This window comes from Mycothermus thermophilus, assembly GCF_041956435.1.
Source record: "Mycothermus thermophilus strain CBS 625.91 unplaced genomic scaffold VTJ04scaffold_2, whole genome shotgun sequence".
NCBI lineage: Eukaryota > Fungi > Ascomycota > Sordariomycetes > Sordariales > Chaetomiaceae > Mycothermus > Mycothermus thermophilus.
In genome coordinates, this window is record NW_027191428.1 from 3,656,680 (window position 1) to 3,672,820 (window position 16,141).

General features: G+C 55.6%; 6 protein-coding genes across 6 annotated transcripts; 3 read left to right on the top strand and 3 right to left on the bottom strand.

Annotated features, from left to right (window-relative positions):
- Positions 1-505: 505 nt before the first annotated feature.
- Positions 506-1,965, top strand: VTJ04DRAFT_3504 (uncharacterized protein; the record flags this gene model as incomplete). Its single annotated transcript, XM_069361412.1, has 3 exons — positions 506-578; positions 677-1,587; positions 1,651-1,965. The coding sequence occupies 3 exons, from the start codon at positions 506-508 to the stop codon at positions 1,963-1,965; spliced, it is 1,299 nt and encodes a 432-aa protein (XP_069222025.1).
- A 314-nt stretch (positions 1,966-2,279) lies between these two features.
- VTJ04DRAFT_3505 (uncharacterized protein) lies at positions 2,280-3,366 on the bottom strand (the record flags this gene model as incomplete). The annotated part of the gene is made up of 4 exons (XM_069361413.1): positions 2,280-2,357; positions 2,469-3,129; positions 3,204-3,264; positions 3,333-3,366. The coding sequence occupies 4 exons, from the start codon at positions 3,364-3,366 to the stop codon at positions 2,280-2,282; spliced, it is 834 nt and encodes a 277-aa protein (XP_069222026.1).
- Positions 3,367-4,897: 1,531 nt separating this feature from the next.
- On the top strand, positions 4,898-5,899 carry VTJ04DRAFT_3506 (uncharacterized protein; the record flags this gene model as incomplete). Its single annotated transcript, XM_069361414.1, has 1 exon — positions 4,898-5,899. One exon carries the CDS (start codon positions 4,898-4,900, stop codon positions 5,897-5,899), a length of 1,002 nt encoding a protein of 333 aa, XP_069222027.1.
- A 787-nt stretch (positions 5,900-6,686) lies between these two features.
- VTJ04DRAFT_3507 (uncharacterized protein) lies at positions 6,687-8,005 on the bottom strand (the record flags this gene model as incomplete). The annotated part of the gene is made up of 2 exons (XM_069361415.1): positions 6,687-7,826; positions 7,889-8,005. 2 exons carry the CDS (start codon positions 8,003-8,005, stop codon positions 6,687-6,689), a joined length of 1,257 nt encoding a protein of 418 aa, XP_069222028.1.
- Positions 8,006-9,173: 1,168 nt separating this feature from the next.
- VTJ04DRAFT_3508 (uncharacterized protein) lies at positions 9,174-10,253 on the top strand (the record flags this gene model as incomplete). The annotated part of the gene is made up of 3 exons (XM_069361416.1): positions 9,174-9,176; positions 9,293-9,517; positions 9,597-10,253. The coding sequence occupies 3 exons, from the start codon at positions 9,174-9,176 to the stop codon at positions 10,251-10,253; spliced, it is 885 nt and encodes a 294-aa protein (XP_069222029.1).
- A 349-nt stretch (positions 10,254-10,602) lies between these two features.
- On the bottom strand, positions 10,603-13,776 carry VTJ04DRAFT_3509 (uncharacterized protein; the record flags this gene model as incomplete). Its single annotated transcript, XM_069361417.1, has 2 exons — positions 10,603-12,683; positions 12,735-13,776. The coding sequence occupies 2 exons, from the start codon at positions 13,774-13,776 to the stop codon at positions 10,603-10,605; spliced, it is 3,123 nt and encodes a 1,040-aa protein (XP_069222030.1).
- Between the last annotated feature and the right edge of the window lie 2,365 nt (positions 13,777-16,141).

The window sequence follows — 16,141 nt, forward strand, 5'->3', positions numbered from 1 at the left end:
GTCGTCTTTAGCACTTGAAAATCGAGATGGGGTCCAACAACTCCTCCCTACTAGATATCTACTTCGAAGTGAGGACATCACTCCGGAGTAAAATCCTGTCCACTTTTGAATTTTTCACTCTCCCAATTCTTGTGTCGATATAGTAGTGAGCACAAGTAAACACTTTTCCAGAAAACCAACCTCCAAGAGACGAAGCTCAGATATGTCCCACGTACTCCGTACCGTGCCTTATACCCACAAGTTGACCTCATTAGTAATCCTCAAAAGGAACTCGACTTCGATCCCTGCCTTGGCAAGTGGAACCGGGAATGCATGTGCAGGTCTGGAAGCTCGGTTGAAACAGCCAAGACTTGGCCCCCAAAACCTTGTCGCGAGCCGCCAAAACTTCCAACGTGTTCTTGCCCTCAACCAGACAACTTCACGTCAACTTTGACGAAACATTCCTCGGGCGCCCCTGGTTGCCACCCATCTCCAACAGAACCGGTCTGCATACGATAATGACATCATGAAGCTGTCGGTACTGTCTCTTGGCCTTCTGGCCATTCTCTCGCCCTTGACGGCGGCATGGACCAAAGAAGGTACGCTGCCTGAGCTTCGCTATCCACATCATATTATCTCCCTTCTTTCTTGTGTCATTGGAATGCTCCAGATTGCTAACCAGCCTCACCCTCCCCAGATCGAGAGATCTTCCGTGTCCGCGATGAGCTGATTGCCCACGAAGGACCCGACGTCACCTTCTACGACTTCCTGGGCGTCAAACGCTCCGCCACCATTGATGAGATCAATCGTGCCTACAAGAAAAAGTCTCGCGAACTCCACCCGGACAAGGTCCGCCAGCAGCTCACGGCAAAGCATAAGGCCAAGGCCAAAGCTAAGGGCAAGGCCACCGGCGTGCGTGGCCCTTCGGCTGCCGAGTTGAGGGCCGCCATCAAGCGCGCTGAGGAACGCCAGGCCCGCCTCTCCATCGTCGCCGACGTCCTGCGTGGTCCAGGCCGCGATCGCTACGACTACTTCCTCTCCAATGGCTTCCCCACTTGGAAGGGTACCGAATACTACTACAACCGCTACCGTCCCGGCCTGGGGACCGCCGTGATAGGTGTCTTCCTCTTCGCCGGCGGCGCGACGCATTACCTGGTCCTCTACATGAGCTGGAAGCGGCAGCGCGAGTTTGTCGAGCGGTATATCAAGTTCGCCCGCCATGCCGCGTGGGGTGACAACCTTGGGATCAACATCCCGGGTGTCGATGCCCAGCCCGCCGCCGCTCCAGCCGCACCGCAACAGCAGATGTACGAGGACGAGGAGGGTCGCATGGTTCCCATGAACCGCAAGATGCGGCGCATGCAGGAGCGTGACGCCAAGAAGGAGAAGGATGCCCAGGCTAGCGCCGGCGGTCGCAAGGCCCGTCGTCTGCGCCCGTCTCCTGCTGCCTCAGGCTCGGCTACTCCCCAACCCCAGGCTGCTGGGCCTCAGGGGGCGAAGAAGCGTGTCGTGGCCGAGAACGGCAAGGTCCTGGTCGTTGATTCCTTGGGGGATGTGTACCTCGAGCAGGAGGACGAGGATGGCAATGTTGCTGAGTACTTGCTGGATGTACGTCACTACATCTCGTGTTCCTCCTGGATATGCCTTTTAAGCTAACATACGATTCCCCAGCCCAATGAACTCGTCAAGCCCACATTCCGCGACACGGCCGTCGTGCGCCTGCCCCTCTGGGTGTTCCGGGTGACGGCCGGCCGCCTGCTGTCCAAGCGCGATGTGTCTGCCGACGAGGGCGCCGCTGCCGAGGCGAAAGCGGTTGAGGACAACGACGACGCGGACTCGGAGCCGGGTAAGGCTACGCCTAGTAGCGGGTCTGCCGACGACTTTGAAATGCTCGAGAAGTCGGTGGACGAGCTCGGCCGGGCTAAGACGAGCGGCAGCCAGAGGCAGGGTGGCAAGGCTAGCAAGAGAAAGAACAAGAAGAAATGATCAAGATTGTGTGGACAAAGGAGTGATCGATCGAGCAAAAACACGGGGGGTTCTAGATTTTGTATACACGGTGGCGCGGTGCGCTTTGGGAGTCGCATAGAAAAGGAACGGTCAAAGATGTTTGTTCATTGCGTTTGCTCATGTCCAGGGGTTCTCATAGTGGTTTCATCATCCAAAGGTTATTCAAATCTCATCAAAAAGCCACCCAAGATCGTCATTCCAAACATCTACCCGGGGCATCATAAAATCCTATATCCAACTTCCAACGCCCGGCACCCAACAGATGGTCCGACACGGCAGCAACCAAACCCCCCTTATATACCAGCAGCATGGCTGAGAACCTTTGCAGCCAACTGACTCAGAAGCTTGGACTTCTCAGACTGCGGCAGCTCCTGTCAAGGTCGTCAGCTACCAAACACCATCCTGAATCAACTCCAAATAGGCCGAGGGAGGGAGTTACTTCACACCAATTACTCGTCACTCCAAAAGGCTTTAAAACTCACCTGAAAGACCTCATAAACGCTCTTCCCCTTCGTATCCCTGACCGCACCGAGCCTATTCCCCGCCACCGCGCCCGCCAGCATGCCAGGCACATTGCCCACAATGAATCCCAACGCGCCACCGCTCAGCCCACCAACTAGGCTCCAGAAATTCCTCGTCGCAACCGACCCGCCCGCAGCAGCAGCAGCATTGGCGGCATCCCCGGCGAGCCCTTGCTCGCGGAGCATCTCCTCAAAGATCTCGGAAAACTGAGCCTCCTCGGTCTGCTCCCGTGCTCGCTGTTGTTCTTCCTGTTGCTGGTTCTGGCCCGTCTGGCTGCGCATAAAGTAGTCCCACGCCCAGGAGAAGAATGTCCCGGCCCCTGGCGCGGCGGCCGAGGCGGCTTCTGCCTCAGCAAACGCCTCCTCCGCGGAGGGGAACGTGCCGGGCATGGTGCCCCCCGAAGCAGCATCGGACTTCTTTCTGGAGGACGAGGATGATGATGGGGTGGATGCGCCCGAGGAGGACGGGGTGAAGCGGCGGCGGTGGTAGTCGTATTCGCGCCGGCGGGCGGGGTCGGCGAGGACGAAGTAGGCGTCGTTGACGAGCTGGAAACGGCGGGTGCGCGAGGCGCGGTCGGGGTGGTTCTGTGGGAGACGGTCGGGGTGGGTTTTGAGAGCGGCGCTGGAAAGGGGGGAGGGAGGGTTAGTTTCCGGGGTATGAGTGCGGACAGGCTGGGTCATGGTAAGGGAACTTGCCGTTTGTATGCCTCTCTGATCTGCTTGGTCGAGGCCGTCTCGGACACTTCGAGGATGGCGTCTGTAGTTGTGCCATGGGTTGTTAGGTTTCTTGATAGGAGCCCAGAAAAGGTGGCTGTTGATGCCTACAATAGTTTGGTGGGCTCGATTTCGACGCCGCCATGTTGACTTCCTGTTCACGGCTTCAAGCCTCTAGATTTGGGACGTCGAGGATGGTGGGGCAGCGAAGGGTGAGTGTACCCGTTCTTGGATTAGATGCGGATGAAGATGAGAGGAACACAAAGGGCTCACTGAAGCTCTCTGGGGGTACCTGACGTTTAAGCCCAACGGGATTGTTACACCATGGGATCCTGGATGTCTGGAACTGTACACCTGTTCATGAGATACTCGTGTTCGTGGTTGGGTGCCTCGGGCAAGTCAAGGCGGCGACGTCATCAGAACTGTGGCGTCGCCATGTGGCTTGAGCCTTCCAAGCGGTCTGGATCCAGGGCGATCCCTGCAACTGAGGGGAACGGCTGACCAGGGGTTGCCCCTCCATCCCCACGCTTGAAGAATGCAACCTGAAAAGCACTGTGCTCTCTCAACCTTGGTTCTTGAACATTGCCTTTTGGCAAGGCTGTCAGGTCCGTCATCTCATCTTGAATTGCTTCATTTCGTTTTGCATCCTCTCGCCTCATAAGAACATTCCCCTGTCTGGGAACGAGGCATGATGGTCGTGTTCCGGGGTCGGTTTGATTTTGCATGGCGGCGGCGCCTTTGCAAACGTCGTGTCACGGCGTCATTGGGGTGACTCGGGTGGTCCTCCCGCTCTAGGCCTGTTTCAGAGCGCCGAGCATCTCATCCCAACAACGAGGGGTCCTCCATTTTCATGTGTCCATGCCCAATGGTCACGCACCAGATTCACTCTCCGGAAGCCCGACATGGCAAACACGGACAAGTTGCGGTGGCACTCCAAACGAACGCTTGCGCACGGCGCTCCCTTCGATTTGTGTGAATCATTGTTCGTCAATGTTCACGGACGGGATGGGAGATTAGCCTCGCCAGGGTCGTCGGAGCCGGCGGCTGCTCAACAAATATCTACCTGGTCCTTGGATCCGATCCTACCTCATGTTGAAAATCGCTCTTCATCCCTCACGGATACAAAAAGACCGTAAAATCCATCTTGCCTGCCCGGCATCCCTAGCCGCCGCATTGTTGCGAGTTTCTACCGTCTAATTGCCCTCGACTCAGTGCCCCTTCCACCCCACTAAGTCACCCGACCACCTCGACTTGTTCCCCTAACGCCAACTTTGCTTTCTCGTGGCTCTCGGTTGCCATCTTTGTAACTGGGCTTTACCTGAAGCCACAGTTTCCCCTGCAGTACATAGCATAGACACAATAAAATCGAAGTTTGCTGCCCAAGCCAGCTCCGACCTCCTCCGACCGGACCAGTTCTCTGTTACTGTCCTTCTAACCTCACTGCCAAACTTTGCGGTTTTTGTGACGGTTCGCACCACCAGAGATTGTCCGTTAGCTACTACTACTACTAGGATAATTTTCCCGCACCTTTTCTGAGAGGGCTTGTTGAGAGGTCAGGACCAGTCTGACACACTGAACGCTCTTTAACCACTTCTGAGATCACTCACATAGCTAACCACTCTGTGCTTGCAGTCACTCTCCCACTTACAAATATCATGGCTACGGTTTACGCAACCATGCACCCCCAGGACGAGCTAGCTGCTCTGTTCTCGCGCAACCTATCTCTTCACCCGGTACCACCGCCAGCTCCGGAGCCTACTCCGGCCCCAGCTCCGGCTGCCACGAGCACCACTCAGCCCCAGGGAGAGCGTAAAATCGTCTACATCTCAGCACATTATCACCACTCAGCTCACCTCGCCAACCGGGCCAACGACCCGCAACCCCCGCAACGGCCTGCCTCGGAGCCTCCCCAGGACGGGCGGTCCGCTGTGGAACGCGTCCTCCGCGAGCATGGCGTCGACCCCTCCAACCTCACGACCGCTCAGATCCAACTCGTCAAGAGCCTTGACCGCCCGTTCCAGGAGCGCCTCATCGAGATCTGGCGTGCCTGCCCACCTCCTCCTCCCAACATCACCGCTGATTCCACAACCCCCACAACTTTCGAACAGGAAGAAGCCCTCGCCCGCCTCCGCTTCGAGCAGCAGCAGCAAGAACTCATCGACCAACAGCTTCAGCAAGAGTTCTCCTGCTCTGGAGCAACCGACTCCATGATGCAAGACGAGCCCGAAACGGTCCTCTCCCTCGACGGCACGCCGCTCACCCCCGTGCAGGCAAGCGACGGGAGCTGGGTCGGCGCCACCGGCAACGGACCGGGTTCCCCGGCCTACTACTACCAATCCAACGCCTACTCGTACATGGAGCCGTACATGGCGGCCGGGTACGAGGAGGAGCTGATGCGCCGTGAGTACCTCGAGCAACGCAAGCTGAAAGAGGAGGAGCAGCTGAGGCTGGAGCGGCTGGCCCGGGGGAACGTGGATGATGACATGACTCCTCGAAGTGCTGAAGCTGAAACGTCTGCGGTGCCGCATCTACAGGGGACGGCGAATACACGCGCGGATTCTGCTGCCCGCGACGGCGGTTTGCTGAGTTTTAACCCGGCGCATGCGGATCCGGTTTATAAGGCCATGGAGAACCAGTATGGGAGGTTTACGGCGATGAGGGATGTGGAGATGTATTGATGCTTTGGTTGTGTTGGTCGGGCTGATGGTACGGAGTCGGTTGTGGGGTGTTTGGTTTGTGAGGACATGAACATTGAAAACGCATCTTGGTGGCTTGTGTCCATCTTAATGTCAGCATACTGGTGTTGGGTTGGCGGCATTTTCATAGTTAAAGCATGTGCTGGACTCGAAGCTAGATGATACCTTGGAAGAAAGACACATTGCGTCTTAGTGTATGCCCCTGCCGTTCCATATTCCCATTGAAGGAATCAAGTCTTCAAGATATGCTTGTAGCTTGGCAATCAGCATGCGAATTGGAGTCTTGGTGGACGTGACGGGTCTCTTGAAAGGGAATGAGGTGGGTATGCGGCAGAAACAGCAGGATCCTGTGTCTAGACCCTCGAGGGTTTCTAGGCCCGACATCCATGAACCTGCTTAGGCTGTCTTTGATGATCTCAAATGGCAACTGCGTGAAGAACTGGTAACCCTCAAGAACCATGTGTTAAAAGCGATAGTCGGCAGGATTACAAAATTCCGGTCTGCACTAACAGATGGTACTTTTGCCCTTCCCGCGGCGCTTCTTCCTCAGGGCATGTCATGAAATTGTCACATGGCCTGATGCTTGTTGTTTTCACTTGAAGGTACAGAGTAGTTGCCTGCAATCAAAGATCTGCGCTTTTCTTCTACCTTCCAATCCCATGGACTCCAATCTACCAGACGCCTGGGTATGCCATCTCGCTCTCCCGGTTCAACAGCTAACAGTAACTGCTCAGCGCAAAACTCACGACCCTTCTTGCTCCGGAACATCTCAAAGACCAGAAATGTTACAACACCAATCCCAGGACCCGGCAATGCTCATTCCACTAATATCGCTGCTCAGCACCTCCCAACTTCCCGAAGGGCAACTGCTCTCGGCCGCCGCCACCACCTCCCGCCTGACACCCCGACTGGCGCCCGGAAACATGTCGCAGCGCTTCGTCCCAATATCATTCCAAAAAACTGAATTCCCGTGAATGGTAGCATTCGCAAGGCGTCGGCGTCGGCGGGCATCCTCGTTATTGTTACGCGTGGCCGCGTTGGAAAAGTGGCTATCAACAGGAGCCTGCGTCATCACACCGCTCGACGATGAGCCCGAAGATGACGGTGTCATCATGGCGCCGCCGCGGACGGAACTGCTGGATGTTGAGTCGCGCCAAGTAGAGGTTGAACGTAGAGAAGTTGCCGGGTTGGAGTTATCGCTGCTGGGACGCGAGGGGGACGAATAGGAGCCGTGATGGTGATGGGCGTGCCTGCCCTGGTACCGGTGGAAGCGATTGTGGCGGGGATGAGGGGAAAGACCTGAGGACGATGAAACAGGGGTGAGGCGGGAACGAGGTGTCGAGAACGGACTCGACAGGTTTGTGGATGATGCCGTCGAGGACGTCCCGTCCGACTCGGTCATTGCCGAGAATGGATGAGGTTGATGGTGAGAGCAATGGTGGCCCAATACAACGTGGTTGTGGCCAAAGTGAAGGACGGGTGCCGGGGTATGAGGAAGGATAACGGAGCCGGAGCCGGTGGCCGTGATGTTGTAAAAGTTTCCAACGTGGCAGTTGTTGAGGGCGATACCGCGAGGAAGTTCGTGGGATCTCTCGGTGGTCTGCCTGGGAGGTTCAGTAGGGGGCTCACATGCTTCCTCCTGAGCGGTTCCTTCGTGTCCGTTCTTATGGCCGTTCTCATCACTTCTCTCGGGGGCCTCAGGAGCCTCTGCGCTGACATTCGCCTGCGGAACAGCAGCATGGGCTTCACCCCCTTGACCGCCTCTGAGAGCGGGGTTCACAACCCCATGGACATTGGCAGACTCTTCCGCCGGAGCATTGGTCTCGGAGCAACGCTGACGGGCTTCAAACGCCGCCGCCGCCTGCTGACGGAAATAGATATGGTCTCCGTTCTGTAGACCAAACATCTCCTAGATAATTTCATTAGGCCAAGCTGAACAGGGAGTGATCGGGATGTGACTTTATGACATACACGGCAACACGACCGGCAGTAATGGTTCGGTCCCGAGACAGGAGACTGGTCGCAGTCGTGGTAGATAAACCTGCGAGGGCACAAGGACGGCCACCCGCCAGTAGCGTGGGAATCCATGTTGTCTATGGCTGGCGCTGAAACAGGGTTGTGAAGACTTATATATGACTGCTTACCGGAGAACGACGCCGATAACAATGGTGAGGTGCTGGTGACTTAGTCAGGCGGTAGATGCGGAAGTGTGTGAGAGTGAGGGAGAGCACGAAAGTTTACGAGGATGTATATACTTCGATTTCCGTAATCAAATATTCACATGCAGAAAACTCCTGTCAGAAATCCATTGTGAAACAGTAGGAACCAACTGTCATCACAAACAATGAGACGGCGTTGGTGTCCATTGTCGTGGCCAGGTCATCGTTTAAGAGAACCACGGGTGAAGACCTGTAAGCCATCAGGTATGGAGGGAGTGAAGACGAATCCTTTGTAAGGCGTAGGAAATTGAGCTCCAAAGTACAGATGTCCTTCCAGCACCTGTCACCACTTGATTCAGGGTCCTATAAGGTCTAGCAACGTCACGTCACGTTGGTCTCAAGAAGATTGAACTTGGGTCGATGGTTATGACCACCCCCATAAAGCATTACTTGCTCTAGGGTGAGATTATGGTCAACCTCACAAACATAAAAGCCATCGTGGATCGAGAGCAAGAAGATATATCGTTGAGCCAGTAGTGAGAACGGATGAGAAAATGTGTGTTGGAGAGCGTTGACACCGGTTTGTCATGACAACGCATCACAATCCTCTGTGGTTGTGAGTCATTGCCATGATTTCAATGGCAAAAGTGAATACAGCCAGCATCAAATCTAGATGTCGGTTGCCAGCTTAGACCTGAATCCAACCATGCAGTTTGTCACTGATTGCTGGGTGTCAAGAAAACAACAGGATGAAGGGAGGTGCGCATGGAGTCCTCGAAGTGCTTATCGATATGGAGAGACCAGGCTGCCGGGCTGTGGCGTCAGCAGCAAGGCTGAGCACTAGCCACATTCAGCCACAGCTGAGGTGGGGAGCAACACGCAGCTCCCAGGCTGCCTGACGCCGAAGCTCGACTGCACTTGGAACACAACGGGGAGCTGCTTGCCCATCCCCATCCCGAACATTTCACCTTGAACCGCCATACCCAACTGACGGTAGTCCTCCAACTCAGCCTTTGAACAATTCCGGCCGATTCGGCATCCTTCAACTTCTCGTCCACCTCTCCACCACCCAGAATCACCCAGATTAAGCAGTCGAAATGGTACGTTGAAAGTCGCCAACTCCAATACATCCTACCCACCTTTCCAGGTTTTGAGGACTGCCATCCAACCGCTCCACGATACAATGTATGCTAACCTCTCTCTGTTTTCTACGTAGACGTCGATAGGCACAGGCTACGACCTCGCCAACTCCATCTTCTCCCCGGACGGCCGCAACTTCCAGGTCGAATATGCCGTTAAGGCGGTTGAGAATGGCGGTACCTCGATCGGCATTCGGTGCAAGGAGGGCGTCGTTCTAGCCGTCGAGAAGATCATCACCTCCAAGCTTCTCAAGCCCAATGCCAACAAGCGCATCGCCACGGTAGACAGGCACCTGGGCATTGTACGGACTCCTCTCCACACATACATACAACCCAACATTTGTGCCCCGCACTTCCTAACCACCATATCTCTCCCCGCAGGTATACTCCGGCATGATCCCCGATGGCCGGCACTTTGTCGAGCGTGCGCGCGACGAGGCGCGCGCCTGGCGCGACACCTTCAAGACCCCGATCGGCACCGCCGACCTCGCCTCGCGCATGGGTGGCTACATGCAAGCCTACACCTTGTACCAATCCGTCCGTCCCTTCGGTATCACGGCCATCATTGGGGGGTACGACCCGTCCGAGGATCTTCCCGTGGACGGCGAGGTGGGCCGGGGCCCCAGTTGCGGTGCCGGCGGCCGGGTTGAGGGCAAGAAGCACGGCGGGCCCGGGCTGTACATGATCGAGCCGTCCGGGTTGTACTGGGGGTACTATGGCGCGGCGACAGGCAAGGGTCGGCAAGCGGCCAAGGCAGAGTTGGAGAAGCTGGATCTGAACGGCCCCGGGGGCGAGACCTTGTCGCTGCGGCAGGCGGTCAAGGAGGCGGCCAAGATTATCTACTTGGCTCATGACGATAACAAGGACAAGGACTTTGAGCTGGAGATGACGTGGATCAGCGGGCCGGATGGGCCTACCAAGGGTCTCCACCAGGAGGTGCCGAGCGACCTGCTTGAGGAGGCCAAGAGGTACGCGAAGAAGGCGCTGGAGTCGGATGATGAGGATGAGGACGGGAAGGATGATAAGATGGAGGAGTAAGCGGGGCTTGACTGGTAGTTGGGGGGAATAAACAGGATCAGGTATGCCATAATTGCCATCATGCTCGAGGCGACGGGCGTGGTTTGGGGGCCTGAATGGCGTTCTGTATCATACAGTGACGAGTGTCGCCCTGCGTGCATGGCAACATTCAACCAGCGTCCCGTTTGGCGTTGGGAAAACACGACGAGCTGCTCACGACAAAATACTCTATGCATATTGTTTGTGACTATCACGGAGTTTGTGTTGCCAAGTCAGAGGGTACAGTCAACTTGACCATCTAGGAAAGTCCTCTATCCTACAGGGTATTGATTACACCTCCACCGTTCATCCATCCAATTCTATCCCATGTCTACTTCGTCACCTGCTTCTTGGCCTTTCCAGCCTTCTTTGGCTTCTCTGTGTTCTCCTCCTCCTTCGACCCTGAAGCAGCAGCAGCAGCAGCAGCAACAGTCTGAGCATGGCTTTGGCACCAATTCAACCAGTCCGAGAAGAAGGACGGTTGGATCCGAACCTCGCCGTCGAACCATCGCAGTTGCGTCTTCGCATACAGCGAAAACACTTCCTCGCGCCTCGTCGGATCACCACAGAGCACTGAAGCGACCGCCAGGCATGCCGTTGATACGGCGCGCGCAAAAGCATGGGACATATCGTTGCCCGCTTCGTCATGCAGCTGGCGCATCAGCGCAGCCAGCTCGCCAAGATCCAACTCAGAGAAGGCCGCCTCCCCGTGGGCGCTGCGCGCCTTCTTGAGGCTCTGGGAGAAGGTCTGGATAATACCGCAGGCCTTGTTCGCAAGCGGTTTTGTGCTCGTGGTGCGCACAAGCTCGAGCAACGGGAGGAGCACGCTGAACACAAGCCGCGGGACCTTGGCGGCCGCGGCCTCTTTGCGCACGTAGATGGCCAGGAGGTCTAGTACGCGGTGCTTGAAGTTGACGACCGTGTCCCGCGCGTCGCGCTTGTCCTTTTTCTTGCTCCCTCCGGATGCCTTGGTGCGCTGACGGAAGATCTCGGCGAGTTTCTCATCCACGGCCAGCATCTCCGAATCGGACATGTCGGATGCTTCCGAAGAGGAGTCGGCTTCGGCGTCTTTGTCGAGACGGTGGCTGCCGAGTGCCTCAGCGAGGGCCTTTTCAAGCTCTTCGTCTGCTTTAGCCTTTGCATCTGCTTCGTTGCCATCGCCATCGGCCTCGTCGGAATCGCTGTCGCTGCTATCATCATCGGGACCTTCAGAGCCGGCGTCTTCGAGATTGACCATCTCAACGTCAGAGTCGAGCTCGTCCTCGCTGTGGCTATGCTCAGCGGCTTCCGCGTCAAGCATATCTTCATCCTCGGTGCTGAAGAGAGCCTGCTGTCCCTTTTCGCTCTCTTCAACCACTAAGGGGTCAGTCAGGAGGCTCAGTGCTTGCTTAGTCATGAAAGAGGTAAACGCCTCAAACACTTGTTGCGAAACCTGACGCATAAGTGATGATGGCCGCGCTAGCATGGCAAGCAAGATCTCAACCAGAAACTCGGCAATCCCCTCCTCCGAGCCCTTGCCATGGCTTTCCAGCTTCTCGTAGCACTCTCCCAGCTCTTCAAACAGATCCACCACATCGGGATCTTGGTTGTAGAACTGCAGAATGCCCACAGCGTGCAGCAATGCCAGCGCCTGACGCGGCTCCTTGGTCCACTCAGTGCACTTGGCAGGATCGAGGAGATCCTTCAGCCTTTCATAGGCGCCGGGAAGAACCATGGTAGCGACCTCGTCATCTGGATCCACGTCGGTCTCGATGGCCAAGATGGCGCTGCAGAGGTGGCCGAAGTCCTCGGGCCGGCGAATCAATCTCGCAAACGCCGCCGTGGCCCGGGAGCGAAGAGTCTCCTTCATTTTCTCCGGCACCGCAGGGTTCGAATACGCGAGCTCTGTGAGCGCTTTGATTCCAACGTCTGTAACCGACTCGCTCGATGCGGCAGAGTTGGGGTCCTCAGTGACAGGAGAGGTTGCAAGGCGAACCAAATACCCAGCCAAAGCAAAATAGTACTTGTCCTCCTCGAGACCTGTCTTGGTTATGTCCTTCGGCCGCAGGATCTTGAGCACCGACTTGACCGTGGCAGGCGTCGTGTGTTGAAGCAGCTTGTCGACGGTCTTTGTGTTTGTGCGTTGATCAAAGTTATAGGCGCCATGCTTTCCGAGGAGCTCCTTCAGGATGATTGGCAAGAGCTGGGGCGCCTTCTCGACGACGCCTTCTATCGCCTTCAACGCCTTGAGAGCTGCGCGATGGAGATAGCGGTCCTCCTTGGCTGCCTGGTTCATGAGACAGACCATGAGATTCTTGCTGAACAAGGTTGGTACCATGAAGGTAGACTCGGTTGAGCCCTCAAGCATCTTCTGGAAGATCATGAAGCCAGAAAACTTTTGGTGGTCCGATGCGCTCTTGGAGAAGAAGCTCTCTGTGATTTGTTAGCGAGCACTCATTTCGAAGAAGGCCATGGCGCACTTACCGTCAACCACGCGATTCCAAAACTGCTTGAAGAGTTCGGGGGTGTCATCCTTGGATTGCGACCCGAGTTTGACGAAATGTGCGAGAATGAGGTCCCAGACAAAGTGAAGCTGAGCAGCCCAAGTACCCTGCTTTGGCTGTTTGGCTCCCTTTTCGTCGCTCTGCGTCTCTTTCCCACTGTCCTTGAGAGCGGCAGGCAGAGATGGCAGAGATGCAGCAGCCAAAGGGTGCTTCCACGGCTGGGCTGGGACTTTCATGTCCGGGAACCGATCCAGGGCAGCAATCCAGATGCCCACACCCTCGGGTGTCTTGCCAAAGCCCTCCTCAGCAAGCCGTTCCAGGGTCTTTTCGGCGGCTTTTTTGTTCATCTGTGCAATGGCCTGCACAATGACATAGCCGCATTGTGACTTGAGCCAGGCCTTTTTCGCGGCCAGCTTCACGAGCAGATCCAGGACGGCGGGCCATCTTGTCTTGTCAGAGAACAAAACCCCGGAGCGAACGAAGCACTCAATGCCAAACAGTTGACCAAAATAGTGATCCCGCTCCTCCTGACCAGGGATGTTCCCGCCCGCCTGCGTCTTCTCGACCAGAATCCCGAGGACCTTTTCGAAGGTCAGGCCGGGGTACTTGGAGCTTGCCAGCGCTTTCTCTCCAAATAGCTGACCAAGGATCTCGGTCAATGCCAAACTGAATCCAAGCCTCGAGGCGTTCCGGCCGCTGGCGAGTCCACGGAACAGGCGCTTCTCGAGATGGCGCAAGAGGACGGGCTCAGGCACGCCGTCGCCTCCCAGAAGGCCCGAAATAATAGCGTCAGCCGCCTGAATTCGCTCCGTAACGTCTTCGCTTCCTAATAGGTCGTAGAGCTCAAGCTCTCTCTTGCGCTCGTCGACGGTAGGTTGCTCGGTGAAGGGCGACTTGTCAAGGACCTTGGACTTGGGTTTCGAGGATCCATTGGGGACGGCTGCGTCTTTCTTTGATCGTTTCTGGGATGGCTGTGCGTCGTTTGCAGATTCTTTGGCCACGCGCTTCCGTTTGTTCGCCATGGTGGTGTTGATTCTTGTCGCAATTGGTCTTGTCTGGATTACGACTGTCGTTTGATCGAGTTTCGGATTTGATCGTTTGCACGAGCGCTTCTCCCAAACTTTTTAGCGGGGACTCCGTTCTGCCATGTTATACCGCCTTTTGATAAAAGAAGTGGATCTCTCTTGGCACTGCTTCAGCCAATGTCGTTGTCCCGATTGCCTCAAAACGGCTTGGCACCTTGCATCCTTGGCATGTGGGAAAGTCCCGTTGAGCTACTCTGGAAGGAAAAGCTTGGAGCAGTCGAGTTAAAAAGCACCATGAATTGCCTCAGAAAACATCATGTATTGCCTGGCGATGAGAAGTCCCTTAAGTTAAAGTTTGTTTTTGATGCCAAAACGCATTGTTCCGGAGAGGTCTACACCTGATTGGAATCATGAAGTACCTAGGTACGCGGTGCGAGCAGACGCCAGGAAACATCGGGCCTCGGGCAAGTTACCGAGAATCCAGAACGCTTCAATTTCGTGGACTTGACACTCGTGGTCCGATCATTCTTACCGTAGTGTAAATGTGAAAGCTCCGATCGACCTCCAGCTTCAATAAATTGAGACTGGACAGTGAGGAATTCGGTGAGCATGGTCGTTGACTGGTGTCCAGCAAGCAGATACTTGTTCATGGTGCCAGAGTTGTTGTTAAGCCAATTTCCTTGAGAATGTCATTTTCCAAGTTTCTGGAAAAGAGCAAGATCGATCTCAATGCGGGGGACTCAAAATATCTAGGTTTTAGACATCACTTCACTTGATGTCACCATTACTACCATATGTCTGCTATTGACAGAGACAGTTTTGTCTAGGTACTCCGTATTGTTCTTCCCGCTCATTTTGACTTGGTTGGCTTCCTGTTGCTTTCTTCCCCCAACCAACAAGGGGCCCTTGATCATTCGTTATCGAGCCCGAGCTCGAGGCGGCCCCAGAACCCCCCAACCATGTGTTGCCTGAGAAACATAAAATTTCTCTCTCGCCTCTGATGCCGTATGGTGGATTTTGTCGTTGCCGACCCAAAGCTCAACAGAATAGGACCAAGATGCCTTCGAATGACGACCAGGTAGGTCGACACGATAAAGAATAGTCTGATGAAGAATGTTGGTCCCATCCATTCACCGCCAAACACTGCCCCTTTCGAAGTGAAGTCTAGCCATACGCATAGAACCCGCTTCTCCGCCCTGGATGCCTAGGCTTGGCTGAGCAGCGATTGTTGTCTCCAGCAATCGAAGTAAAGCCCGGAGAAGGATGCGGAGCCTGCTCTTGACCTCTACCACATGGCTTTGGACCGCCAGGGTGGACAGTCGGAACCAGTCCAGCTGATGGTAAAACACTCGCTCCGATGGTGTTGGTCGCCGACGCTAGGGTCGGCGGCGGACGTTGACCATGGAGTTCCCGTCCTGACCTGTTGCGGTATAGACAGGACAGAGCACAATGAGATGCTGCAGGGAATATCCTATTGCGCAGACAACGGCCTGGAGGGAACCGACGAACCGGTGGAGTTCTGGAAGAGGAGTGAGACTTTGGCCAGAGCTGTCCGTTGATCTCTGTCCCGAGGTCGAGAGGAGGGGTAGTTAGCCCACAGAGCTTGCTTCCTCAAGGAAGCTAGTAGCAACATGCCCACGAAGATGCTGGAAGGGGATAAATTGCCTTGTGATGAGGTCATCATCCCTTGTCGACAAGGTTGGAGGTGGACTTGCAACCAAGATTCCATTCTGTGTTCTCGTGCACCATTATCTGGAACCAGAATGGACGATGAATGACGTAACGATTAAGGCCGAATACAGTTGCATCATCCCCCAGAAGTCCCTATCAAAGCTTTCAAGTTCATCGCCGGTCTACGGCGGGCAACGCCGCGGCCCATCGGCGTGGTGGAGGCTGCGGAGCCTTGCCGGACAACTCGCCCGGTGCGGCCTCCGGTAGACCGCCATTGTAAGGCACATGGAAGAAGGACTGCGCTGTTACAGACCGTTGGGCCGAGCCCTCACTCGCAATCCCCGTGCCATCATCTACGATACCTAGGAAACTTGATCCCAGATGCTGACAAGGATATCTGAGGTTCTTTCGCGCTGGTACATTAATTCCTCACCGATTAAAATGGCGACGATAGGGTATGACGCGAAGGAAGCCACAGCCAAGAGAGAACAGAAACATCCTGGAAGACATCACCTTGTCCAAGGCAGGTCCTTAGCTTGGATCTTGGAGGTTGATGAAAGCCAAGCCCCAAGGTGTCCTCGGATATCATGTGACACCGCGTACATTTCGCACGCTTCAGCCAGGGGCGAGCTACCCCGCGCGACACGCGTGACACGAAAAGGAGGTGTTTACTTCGCTTGCGGGTTTGTTT